General features: G+C 43.7%; 1 protein-coding gene across 2 annotated transcripts in view; it reads left to right on the top strand.

The window, feature by feature from the left end:
• The window catches only part of LOC135526689 (rho guanine nucleotide exchange factor 9-like), an 83,059-nt gene that overhangs the window by 44,595 nt on the left and 24,989 nt on the right, over positions 1–13,475 (top strand). For both annotated transcript variants that reach the window (XM_064955247.1, XM_064955246.1), the window contains exon 5: positions 8,889–9,068. In XM_064955247.1, the coding sequence (XP_064811319.1) occupies positions 8,889–9,068 (180 nt within the window). The remainder of the gene's footprint in view (positions 1–8,888; positions 9,069–13,475) is intronic.

Genomic DNA, 13,475 nt, shown 5'->3' with positions numbered 1-13,475 from the left:
CTCTCTCTCTTTGTCTTTCTCTCTCTCTCTCTTTCTTTGTCTCTCTCTCTGAAGGATCATTACCTATATACCTGTTTCCTAAAGGATTATCGCTAGGATGGTTAACTGACTAGATACATCCATGCATACGCTGTCTGACCATTTTAATGCCACAAACATGGTAAGGATGTTTTCCAGTATCTGTGTGTGGTGTGCTGTCGAGGCTGCTGCTAGCTGCAGTGGGTGAATGCTGATGTGTTGTGGTGTGGTGCGTGATCGTGTTAGCGAGGGGATTAGCCCTTCAGCTCGGCAGTTTACCACTGTCCTTATTATGTGTGACCTGGAACCAGATATTTGCATCATTACCTCTGTCAAATTAAACCAATACATGTCTGTATGTATCGGTAATTTGACCCAAATACAGGTTTGCAGTTGGATCCGCTTTTATCTTTGATGTTGTTGCTGCAATGTTACCCAATAGCTCATCAGCACCACAGATTTCAGTGATGCTGTCTGTGGGTCTAGCTATGCAGTAAACATACATATATATATATATATATATATATATATATATATATATATATATATATATATATATATATATATATATATATATATAGTTGGATCCGCTTTTTTATATATATATAGGTGTGTAGGAGAGAGGACTGTCTCTCTACAGTAGACTGATAGTTCCAGAGGTATAGGAGAGAGGACTGTCTCTCTACAGTAGACTGATAGTTCCAGAGGTATAGGAGAGAGGACTGTCTCTCTACAGTAGACTGATAGTTCCAGAGGTATAGGAGAGAGGACTGTCTCTCTACAGTAGACTGATAGTTCCAGAGGTATAGGAGAGAGGACTGTCTCTCTACAGTAGACTGATAGTTCCAGAGGTATAGGAGAGAGGACTGTCTCTCTACAGTAGACTGATAGTTCCAGAGGTATAGGAGAGAGGACTGTCTCTCTACAGTAGACTGATAGTTCCAGAGGTATAGGAGGGAGGACTGTCTCTCTACAGTAGACTGATATTTCCAGAGGTATAGGAGAGAGGACTGTCTCTCTACAGTAGACTGATAGTTCCAGAGGTATAGGAGAGAGGACTGTCTCTCTACAGTAGACTGATAGTTCCAGAGGTATAGGAGAGAGGACTGTCTCTCTACAGTAGACTGATAGTTCCAGAGGTATAGGAGAGAGGACTGTCTCTCTACAGTAGACTGATAGTTCCAGAGGTATAGCAGAGAGGACTGTCTCTCTACAGTAGACTGATAGTTCCAGAGGTATAGGAGAGAGGACTGTCTCTCTACAGTAGACTGATAGTTCCAGAGGTATAGGAGGGAGGACTGTCTCTCTACAGTAGACTGATATTTCCAGAGGTATAGGAGAGAGGACTGTCTCTCTACAGTAGACTGATAGTTCCAGAGGTATAGGAGAGAGGACTGTCTCTCTACAGTAGACTGATAGTTCCAGAGGTATAGGAGAGAGGACTGTCTCTCTACAGTAGACTGATAGTTCCAGAGGTATAGGAGAGAGGGATGTCGCTCTACAGTAGACTGATAGTTCCAGAGGTATAGGAGAAAGGACTGTCTCTCTACAGTAGACTGATAGTTCCAGAGGTATAGGAGAGAGGACTGTCTCTCTACAGTAGACTGATAGTTCCAGAGGTATAGGAGAGAGGACTGTCTCTCTACAGTAGACTGATAGTTCCAGAGGTATAGGAGAGAGGACTGTCTCTCTACAGTAGACTGATAGTTCCAGAGGTATAGGAGAGAGGACTGTCTCTCTACAGTAGACTGATAGTTCCAGAGGTATAGGAGAGAGGACTGTCTCTCTACAGTAGACTGATAGTTCCAGAGGTATAGGAGAGAGGACTGTCTCTCTACAGTAGACTGATAGTTCCAGAGGTATAGGAGAGAGGACTGTCTCTCTACAGTAGGCAGATCCAGCTAGATAAACAGGTTTGGAAGCAAGAGGATGTTTTTGGCATAGAAATATAATTAATAGAACGGGCTTGGAACCTCTAACCCATCTTTGACTTAAATGAATATATTCTATGGATTCTATTTCTATGGTTGTTGGTTGGACGTCAGATCTCCTGGCTGCATGGTAAGCAGGTTTCCTTTGATCAACGAAAGGCAGCCCCTACTGGGAAAGACAGAGGGAGGGAGACCGGGGGAAGAGAGAGAGAGAGGAATAGGAGAGAGATTGGTTATGCAATTCTTTTAATGTGATGTATCAGAGAGGGGGGAACTGATCTCGTTATCCTGGGAGGGTATGGAGGGATGAAGAGAGGAATAAACAGGGACTGGTGTTAGTTCTGGCTGGATATATACCCACACATTGGAGAGATGTAGCTACGGTGTTGTGATATCACATTGGAGAGATGTAGCTACGGTGTTGTGATATCACATTAGAGAGATGTAGCTACGGTGTTGTGATATCACATTAGAGAGATGTAGCTACGGTGTTGTGATATCACATTAGAGAGATGTAGCTACGGTGTTGTGATATCACATTAGAGAGATGTAGCTACGGTGTTGTGATATCACATTAGAGAGATGTAGCTACAGTGTTGTGATATCACATTAGAGAGATGTATCTATGGTGTTGTGATATCACATTAGAGAGATGTATCTACAGTGTTGTGATATCACATTAGAAAGATGTAGCTACGGTGTTGTGATATCACATTAGAGAGATGTAGCTACAGTGTTGTGATATCACATTAGAGAGATGTAGCTACGGTGTTGTGATATCACATTAGAGAGATGTAGCTACGGTGTTGTGATATCACATTAGAGAGATGTAGCTACGGTGTTGTGATATCACATTAGAGAGATGTAGCTACGGTGTTGTGATATCACATTAGAGAGATGTAGCTACGGTGTTGTGATATCACATTAGAGAGATGTAGCTACGGTGTTGTGATATCACATTAGAGAGATGTAGCTACAGTGTTGTGATATCACATTAGAGAGATGTATCTATGGTGTTGTGATATCACATTAGAGAGATGTATCTACAGTGTTGTGATATCACATTAGAAAGATGTAGCTACGGTGTTGTGATATCACATTAGAGAGATGTAGCTACAGTGTTGTGATATCACATTAGAGAGATGTAGCTACGGTGTTGTGATATCACATTAAAGAGATGTAGCTACAGTGTTGTGATATCACATTAGAGGAATGTTGTAAGCATAGTGAATGGGGTGAAATACTCTTGTATTTAATACTCTAAATACTCTAGATTTTATTATTAGTCAATGGGGTTGAGTACTGTTGTAGAGGGACCATGGAGAGAGCATGTAATCCAGTAGGGGGGAGGGGAGTGAGGCTTACTCCCAATAGAAATGCTGTTTTTGGGGATCCTCGCCCTCGCAGGTGGGTCGCTTGGAGGTGGCTTAGCGGTGGATAGGATTCTGTGAAATATGGCATCTGCTTTGAATTTTCCAGTATGGATCCCTCTTGGCACCTGTGTAGGAATTCCCACCACATTGCTATCCAATCCCTTCAGATCTACTATCCAATCCCTTCAGATCTACAGTCCAATCCCTTCAGATCTACAGTCCAATCCCTTCAGATCTACTATCCAATCCCTTCAGATCTACTATCCAATCCCGTCAGATCTACTATCCAATCCCTTCAGATCTACTATCCAATCCCTTCAGATCTACAGTCCAATCCCGTCAGATCTACTATCCAATCCCTTCAGATCTTCTATCCAATCCCTTCAGATCTACTATCTAATCCCTTCAGATCTACTATCCAATCCCTTCAGATCTACTATCCAATCCCTTCAGATCTACTATCCAATCCCGTCAGATCTACTATCCAATCCCTTCAGATCTACTATCCAATCCCTTCAGATCTACAGTCCAATCCCGTCAGATCTACTATCCAATCCCTTCAGATCTTCTATCCAATCCCTTCAGATCTACTATCCAATCCCGTCAGATCTACTATCCAATCCCTTCAGATCTACAGTCCAATCCCTTCAGAGCTGCTATCCAATCCCTTCAGATCTACTATCTAATCCCTTCAGATCTACTATCCAATCCCTTCAGATCTTCTATCCAATCCCTTCAGATCTACAATAGGGGGTATGAGGTAGGGGGTAGAGGGTAGGAGGTATGGGGGTAGGGCGTATGAGGTAGGGGGTATGTGGGTAGGAGGTATGGTGTAGGGGGTATGGGGGTCGGGGTTAATCTTTACCGTCTCTGCTGATGTCTTGAGGTTAGAGGTCAGGAGAGCCTTAGCTCCCTGTCACCTTACAGACTGATTGTGATTGGTCAATATTCCCTAGAGGCAACTAACATGTCTGCCGTAGAGTTATAATGCTTTTGGTTGAAACTGCAATGGAAACACATGTCAAATGGGAACTCAAAAACAGAACACCATGAACAGAAAAGCCAACACACTCCTGACTGAGTGCCATTGATATTTCTGTTGTTCTGAATTCTAAATACAAGCCATAGGGCCATAACCATTCTTTCTCGTGAACCATTCTAATGCTTTGTGGTTGAAAGCTGAATGAACGGCCAGAATCTCTATATGTGGCTCTAGTGGAACATGACCAGAGCCCTATTGGCCTATATAGAGTGCAGTTTGGGAGGCAACCATTGATCTATTATTAAAGTGTGTGACCTTTAACCTTCTGAGGTTTCTGATGTTTCCTAGAGTGTCCTTGTTTTGTCACCTCATCCATACTAGCCAGACATTATAATCAGATTCCGTCCATGTTCCATCCCTCCAGGCTCAGCTGTCTGTTGCTACCCATGATCCCTCTGCTATCTGCTCTTCTTTGATTGGCTCTTCTCCCTGAGCTATCCCAGTAGTCCACGGGGAGGCGTGGCTGGAGGCAGAGTTTAAAAGGCAAACTGCTGTTGAGCTGTGTGTGTGTGTGTGTGTGTGTGTGTGTGTGTGTGTGTGTGTGTGTGTGTGTGTGTGTGTGTGTGTGTGTGTGTGTGTGTGTGTGTGTGTGTGTGTGTGTGTGTGTGTGTGTGTGTGTGTGAATTGGGATCTGTACCTGCCTCAAGGTGACATGGAGACATTACTCAGAGTGATGGATAGGAGTGGGTGGCGGAGGAGTGCTCAAGAGTTGGGTGGATAGTGGTGTGTGTGGTGGCTCCCACTCAGAACAGACTAATGATGTCATCTCAGTCTTCTCTGCTCCTTGAATAAGAAGGACACACACACACCACTATGCGCCCTCACAAACACACACCAGGGTTAACCGCTAATAGCTGGGTTTTGGACAATAAAAAAATACATAAAATTGCCGCTGGCTAATTGTCCGGGAGAAGGAAAAAAACTCCATTGCAAAATTAGGCTTTTTAGCATATTCACTGATGGAAATACATTTAACCAGTCATGCTTATCGGTCTATAGGTTAATTTGCATAATTTAATGGAATAACATTTCTGCGTGTGTATTTTCGTTAGTCGTTGTGTGGCCTATCTAACCCATACAGATACAGAGCTTATATTTGAGCTGTGTTTTTATAAGCCCAATCATTGCGTAAACAATTCCAACTGCAATCACATGTTAAAAACAGTTTTGATTTTTATTTCTCAAGATGGCTTCCCATTCACCATTCATTAGGCAACAGTTGGCAGACTTCAGCGCGTCACTACCTTGCAATGAGCTGGAGGCAGTATGCTTTAATTGTTTGAAACCTGATGTTTTACTTCATATTATGAGGCATGTTTTACCTTGCTTCAAAGTACCCTATAGTCAAAAGGAACTTCTAAAGACCAAATGCCAACTTTCTTTCATTGTCCAGCAGCCAAACGTCAAGTCTAATCCTATCAGCAACCCAGTCTAGTTGTTGCATCTTTAGATCTCCCTTCTTTCTCAATTTATAATGGATATTTTCATCTCTGTCACATGAAACCACCAACATGTACGGTATGCTTTTGGCAACAGTGTTTTCCCACTATTTGCATAGCCTACTGCCGTGTGCACATCGCTGCGCTTGTAATGTCAAGAGATAATAGTTCATCAACATTTGAAGCTACATTTTCTGATTTGTTGATTCAGCCTCTTTGTTTAGAAAAAAATATATGCATGTATCCTAGGCCTACTGGTTGTATGAATTTGAACGACAAGCTGTAGTGGAGCGGGTCGAGAGTTTCAAGTTCCTTGGTGTCCACATCACCAACGAACTATCATGGTCCAAGTATATCAAGACAGTTGTGAAGAGGGAACGGCAAAACCTTTTTCCCCCTCAGGAGACTGAAAAGACTTGTCATGGGTCCCCAGATCCTCAAAAGGTTCTACAGCTGCACCATCGAGAGCATCCTGACCAGTTGTATCACCGCCTGATATGGCAACTGCTCGGCATCTGACCGTAAGGCGCTACAGAGGGTAGTGCGAACGGCCAAGTACATCACTGGGGCCAAGCTTCCTGCCATCCAGGACCTATATAATAGTCGGTGTCAGAGGAAAGCCCATAAAATTGTCAGAGACTCCAGTAACCCAAGTTATAGACTGTTTTCTCTGCTATCGCACGGCAAGTGGTACCGGAGCGCCAAGTCAAGGACCAAAAAGACTCCTCAACAGCTTCTACCCCCAAGTCATAAGGCTGCTGAACAATTAATAAAATCGCCACTGGACAATTTACATTTACATTATACCTACCTCATCCCCATATTGTTTTTATTGAATTTTTTGCTCTTTTGTACACCAGTATTTCTACTTCTACTTGCATTGTAAAGTCTACACTTATTGTACTCAGCATTTCATTGTAAAGTCTACACTTGTTGTACTCAGCATTTCATTGTAAAGTCTACACTTGTTGTACTCAGAATTTCATTGTAAAGTCTACACTTGTTGTATTCAGCATTTCATTGTATAGTCTACACTTGTAGTACTCAGCATTTCATTGTATAGTCTACACTTGTTGTACTCAGCATTTCATTGTAAAGTCTACACTTGTACTCAGCATTTCATTGTAAAGTCTACACTTGTTGTATTCAGCATTTCATTGTAAAGTCTACACTTGTTGTATTCAGCATTTCATTGTAAAGTCTACATTTGTTGTACTCAGCATTTTATTGTATAGTCTACACTTGTTGTACTCAGCATTTCATTGTAAAGTCTACACTTGTACTCAGCATTTCATTGTAAAGTCTACACTTGTTGTATTCAGCATTTCATTGTAAAGTCTACACTTGTTGTATTCAGCATTTCATTGTAAAGTCTACATTTGTTGTACTCAGCATTTCATTGTAAAGTCTACACTTGTTGTATTCAGCATTTCATTGTAAAGTCTACACTTGTTGTACTCAGCATTTCATTGTAGTCTACACTTGTTGTATTCAGCATTTCATTGTAAATCTACACTTGTTGTACTCAGCATTTCATTGTATAGTCTACACTTGTTGTACTCAGCATTTCATTGTAAAGTCTACACTTGTTGTACTCAGCATTTCATTGTAAAGTCTACACTTGTTGTATTCAGCATTTCATTGTAAAGTCTACACTTGTTGTACTCAGCATTTCATTGTATAGTCTACACTTGTTGTACTCAGCATTTCATTGTAAAGTCTACACTTGTTGTATTCAGCATTTCATTGTAAAGTCTACACTTGTTGTACTCAGCATTTCATTGTATAGTCTACACTTGTTGTACTCAGCATTTCATTGTAAAGTCTACACTTGTACTCGGCACATGACACATAAAGTTAGATTTAATTTGACCAATAGAATAGGTAAACCTTTCTACTATGAGGGTTAGTAGATGTCAAGTAAACGTCTATTCCACGTTGGTTCAACATCATTTCAATCAAATGACGTGGAAACGATGTTGATTCAACCGGTGCGTTCCCTGTGGGTAGTGATGTTGCTGTTCGTTACTCGTCTTGTTGACTGAGGAAAAGTAAGTGTGGACAGTTATTGTAATATCTTCAAAGCATCGGAATTCAGTAAGAAGGACGCAAGCCATTGCATGTTCTGTTAAGATGAATTCCCATCATCTAACTGTGATTTCTGTCATTCTGAGCACCGTGGGTGAAATCTCTAATCAGGTTATCCACCCAATCCATATGGGTCCAGTAAATTTCTAGAATGTCCTGTAAATTAAAATGCTGCCGGTGAAATGTCCATGCGCCACATTTTCGTAACGGAAACGCGCTTACACACCCACACACAAACAGTTAGCACACACACTGTAACACTTGTGCAGAGAGAGAGAGAGAGTCTGACAGAGAATCTGAGCAATCTTTGGTCCTTGATGTTTATATTACATTAACACTGTTGTAATCATTCTGTAATGTTATCATCAGTCAGTCACAGAGCCTGTGCTGACACTGGTGGGGTCACCTCCCTACCTTCTGTATTGTGTCTTGGGTGTTGTTGTGTTAGCGATGATGGGTTGCTAATGACTTTAGCTCTGGTTGCTGGTATTAACATGCATTACTCTGTGTGGGTTTGAAGCACAAGGGACTCACTCACATACGATTAGATGGGGATGTGAGCACGGAATTATGACTAAACTGACTAAATATCACTACATTTTTAGCAATTCATGCCTCAGCGTGTTCTCTTCTCTGGTCAGCAGTGCCTCCCTACGGTGGCTGACATGACATCGTTGCTAATGGTATTTCACTTGGCTGTAAGCTTCTGATAATTACCTAATAGCCTCGAACACAGAGGTTAATTCAATTTCGTCTCATTGCAGTTCAATAAAATGTAGCTTGATGATATTGTGTGTATGTTTGTGTCAGTGGAATGGAGAATAATCACTGTCTGTCTGTCTGTCTGTCTGTCTGTCTGTCTGTCTGTCTGTCTCTCTCTCTCTCTCTCTCTCTCTCTCTCTCTCTCTCTCTCTCTCTCTCTGTCACACTCACTCTCTCCTCCCCCCTCTCTCTTTCTCGCTCTCCCTCCCTCTCTTCCCTTGTTCCTTGTCTCCAGTTGATAAGTGGAGGATCTATCGTCAGCGCTGAGGCAGTATGGGACCATGTGACCATGGCCGACCGAGAGTTGGCGTTTAAGGCCGGTGATGTCATCAAGGTGCTGGACGCGTCCAATAAGGACTGGTGGTGGGGTCAGATCGACGAGGAGGAGGGGTGGTTCCCCGCCAGCTTCGTACGGGTGAGTTAGTGATACCTCACGTCACTCTAGTCTTCTGAGTGCCCCGATTTACACTATACCCGTGTAGGATCTTCATTTGAGCCAGTTTGCTACAGGAGGAAAATAATCCAGCAGCAACAGGAAATGTGAATTGTTATGTGGATTATAATTAATGGATATATAATTAAGGGATTGATACATTTTTCAGGAAAATCATGTCTGAAAGTGTAAATGACAGAAAGTTTTACATTTAAGTTGTAAGTTCTCCTGCAACATGGTGATCAAATTAAGATCCTACATCTGTAGGGAAAAGCCAAGCTGGGCTGGCCTGGTAACCCATCTACTTTAGTTGCTGGAACCCTGCTAAAAAGAACAGTATGATATCCAAGCCAACACAGTACACTTCCTGTTAGCTTCACAGTACACTTCCTGTAAGCTTCACAGTACACTTCCTGTTAGCTTCATACATTACCTGGTAAAGGCTACACACACTACAGCTAAAGAGGACATACTCTAGTAAACACTTCCTACTTAACTGTGTAAAGGCTCCATACATTACCAATTAAAGGCTTTCTCCAGACTCCCCAATGGCCATCCCAACCCTTACAACTCCATGTCCAGGGGCTGAACCAATTTCTCCCCACCACCACTACCTCTCCATCCATTGAGTCGATCCAGGAATTGAGTGAACCGGTGTGTTTCTGTCATTCTTTCTCTCTAAGGTCGAACCCCACCCTCCTCAACCCCAAACAAAACAGGTTTTCTATATCAACCCCATAGCAACTGCTCGGTTCCAAAACACTACGTCTAAGGTGCGTTTCCCCAACATCATCAATCAACCACCCAGCCATTCCCCCCCACCACCCACCGCTCAGCCTGCCAACGCTACGCCTCTCAAACATTACCCAATCAATCAACCACCCAGCCATTCCCCCCCACCACCCACCGCTCAGCCTGCCAACGCTACGCCTCCCAAACATTACCCAATCAATCAACCACCCAGCCATTCCACCCCACCACCCACCGCTCAGCCTGCCAACGCTACGCCTCCCAAACATTACCCAATCAATCAACCACCCAGCCATTCCCCCCCACCACCCACCGCTCAGCCTGCCAACGCTACGCTCCCAAACATTACCCAATCAATCAACCACCCAGCCATTCCCCCCACCACCCACCGCTCAGCCTGCCAACGCTACGCCTCTCAAACATTACCCAATCAATCAACCACCCAGCCATTCCCCCACCACCCACCGCTCAGCGTGCCAACGCTACGCTCCCAAAGAGTACCCAATCAATCAACCACCCAGCCATTCCCCCCCACCACCCACCGCTCAGCCTGCCAACGCTACGCCTCCCAAACATTACCCAATCAATCAACCACCCAGCCATTCCCCCCCACCACCCACCGCTCAGCCTGCCAACGCTACGCCTCTCAAACATTACCCAATCAATCAACCACCCAGCCATTCCCCCCACCACCCACCGCTCAGCCTGCCAACGCTACGCTCCCAAACATTACCCAATCAATCAACCACCCAGCCATTCCCCCCCACCACCCACCGCTCAGCCTGCCAACGCTACGCCTCTCAAACATTACCCAATCAATCAACCACCCAGCCATTCCCCCCCACCACCCACCGCTCAGCGTGCCAACGCTACGCCTCCCAAAGAGTACCCAATCAATCAACCACCCAGCCATTCCCCCCCACCACCCACCGCTCAGCCTGCCAACGCTACGCCTCCCAAACATTACCCAATCAATCAACCACCCAGCCATTCCCCCCCACCACCCACCGCTCAGCCTGCCAACGCTACGCCTCCCAAACATTACCCAATCAATCAACCACCCAGCCATTCCCCCACCACCCACCGCTCAGCGTGCCAACGCTACGCCTCCCAAAGAGTACCCAATCAATCAACCACCCAGCCATTCCCCCCCACCACCCACCGCTCAGCCTGCCAACGCAACGCCTCCCAAACATTACCCAGTCAATCAACCATCCAGCCATACCACCCACCACTCAGTCTGCCAAAGCAACGCCTCTCAAACATTACCCAGTCAATCAACCAACGCACATCTTATGTTCCCATAACCTCCACAAAACCTCTGTACAGTATGTCATTCTATTGGTCAGTCAGAGAGAGACTGAGTACATGTACAGTTGAAGTCGGAAGTGTACATACACCTTAGCCCACTTACATTTAAACTCCGTTTTTCACAATTCCTGACATTTAATCCCAGTAAAAATGCCCTATCTTAGATCAGTTAGGATCACCACTTTATTTTAAGAATGTGAAATTTCAGAATAATAGTAGAGAGAATTATTTATTTCAGCTTTAATTTCTTTTATCACATTCCCAGTGGGTCAGAAGTTTACATACACTCAATTAGTATTTGGTAGTATTGCCTTTAAATTGTTTAACTTGGCTCAAATGTTTCAGGTAGCCTTCCACAAGCTTCCAACAATAGGTTGGGTGAATTTTGGCCCATTCCTTCTGACAGAGCTGGAGTAACTGAGTCAGGTTTCTAGGCCTCCTTGCTCACAAACACTTTTTGAGTTCTGCCCAAACATTTTCTATAGGATTGAGGCTTTGTGATGGCCACTCCAATAACTTGACTTTGTTGTCCTTAAGCCATTTTGCCACAACTTTGGAAGTATGCTTGGGGTCATTGTCCATTTGGAAGACCCATTTGCGACCAAGCTTTAACTTCCTGATTTATGTCTTGAGATGTTGCTTCAATATATCCTCATAATTTTCTTTTCTCATGATGCCATCTATTTTGTGAAGTGCACCAGTCCTTCCTGCAGCAAAGCACCCCCACAACATGATGCTGCCACCACTGTGCTTCACGGTTCTTCAGCTTGCAAGCTTCCCCCTTTTTCCTCCAAACATAACGATGGTCATTATGGCCAAACAGTCCTATTTTTGTTTCATCAGACCAGAGGACATTTCTCCAAAAAGTACGATCTTTGTCCCCATGTGCAGTTGCAAAACGTAGTCTGTCTTCTTTATGGCGGTTTTGGAGCAGTGGCTTCGTCCTTGCTGAGCGGCCTTTCAGGTTATGACGATATAGGACTCATTTTACTGTGGATATCGATACTTTTGTACCTGTTTCCTCCAGCATCTTCACAAGGTCCTTTGCTGTTGTTCTGGGATTGATGTGCACTTTTCCCACCAAAGTGCATTCATCTCTAGGAGACAGAACGAGTCTCCTTCCTGAGCGGTATGATGGCTGCGTGGTCCCATGGACCTTTTTGCTTGACATCATGGGAAAATCAAAAGAAATCATCCAAGACCTCAGAAAAATATTGTAGACCTCCACAAGTCGGGTTCATTCTTGGGAGAAATGTCCAAACACCTGAAGGTACCACGTTCATCTGTACATACAATAGTACGCAAGTATAAACACCATTAGACCACGCAGCCGTCATACCGCTCAGGAAGGAGACGTGTTCTGTCTCCTAGAGATGAACGTACTTTGGTGGGAAAAGTGCAAGTCATCACAAAGCTTTGACCTCAATACTATAAAAATTTGTGGGCAAAACTGAAAAAGTGTGTGCGAGCAAGGAGGCCTTCAAACCTGACACCAGCTCTGTCAGGAGGAATGGGCCAAAATTCACCCAACCTATTGTTGGAAGCTTGTGGAAGGCTACCTGAAACGTTTGAGCCAAGTTAAACAATTTAAAGGCAATGCAACCAAATACTAATTGAGTGTATGTAAACTTCTGACCCACTGGAAATGTGATAAAAGAAATTAAAGCTGAAATAAATCATTCTCTCTACTATTATTCTGACATTTCACATTCTTAAAATAAAGTGGTGATCCTAACTGACCTAAGACAGGGAATTTTTACTGGGATTTAATGTCAGGAATTGTGAAAAACTGAGTTTAAATGTAGTTGGCTAAGGTGTATGTAAACTTCCCACTTCAACTGTAGATTGTCTGCTGAGGGGAGGACGGCTCATAGTAATGGCTGGAACTGGGCTAATGGAATTATTTGATACCATTCCAACCATTCCGCTCCAGCCGTTACCACAACTAAGGTGCCACCAACCTCCTGTGATATGTATATCAGTCACAAGATTGGGACTCATCAGAACACAATGGATCTATTATAGATTACAGCCTTCAGTGTTTTTCTCTTTTCTATTTACTCTTTTTATAGTCTGTTTATAAAACTGAGTCTTCTCCTCCACGATGCTTCTCAAATTACACCATTTTTACCTATAATCGTGCACTACTTTTTACCAGATTCCTATGGTCCCTGGTCGAAAGTAGTGCACTATAAAGGAAATGGGGTGCCATTTGGGAACACACTCCGGCACGGTAGCAGCAGTTGTCTCCACCCGTCTCTCTGCTTGTTGTTGTGAAGCTGCATGGCGTCGTGTGTTTGGCATTACAACCGTCGCCACTTTGATGTT

Source organism: Oncorhynchus masou, chromosome 32 (assembly GCF_036934945.1).
Source record: "Oncorhynchus masou masou isolate Uvic2021 chromosome 32, UVic_Omas_1.1, whole genome shotgun sequence".
Taxonomy (NCBI): Eukaryota; Metazoa; Chordata; class Actinopteri; order Salmoniformes; family Salmonidae; genus Oncorhynchus; species Oncorhynchus masou.
Note: the sequence above shows the minus strand (reverse complement) of the source record. Positions and strands in the feature narration are given on the sequence as shown.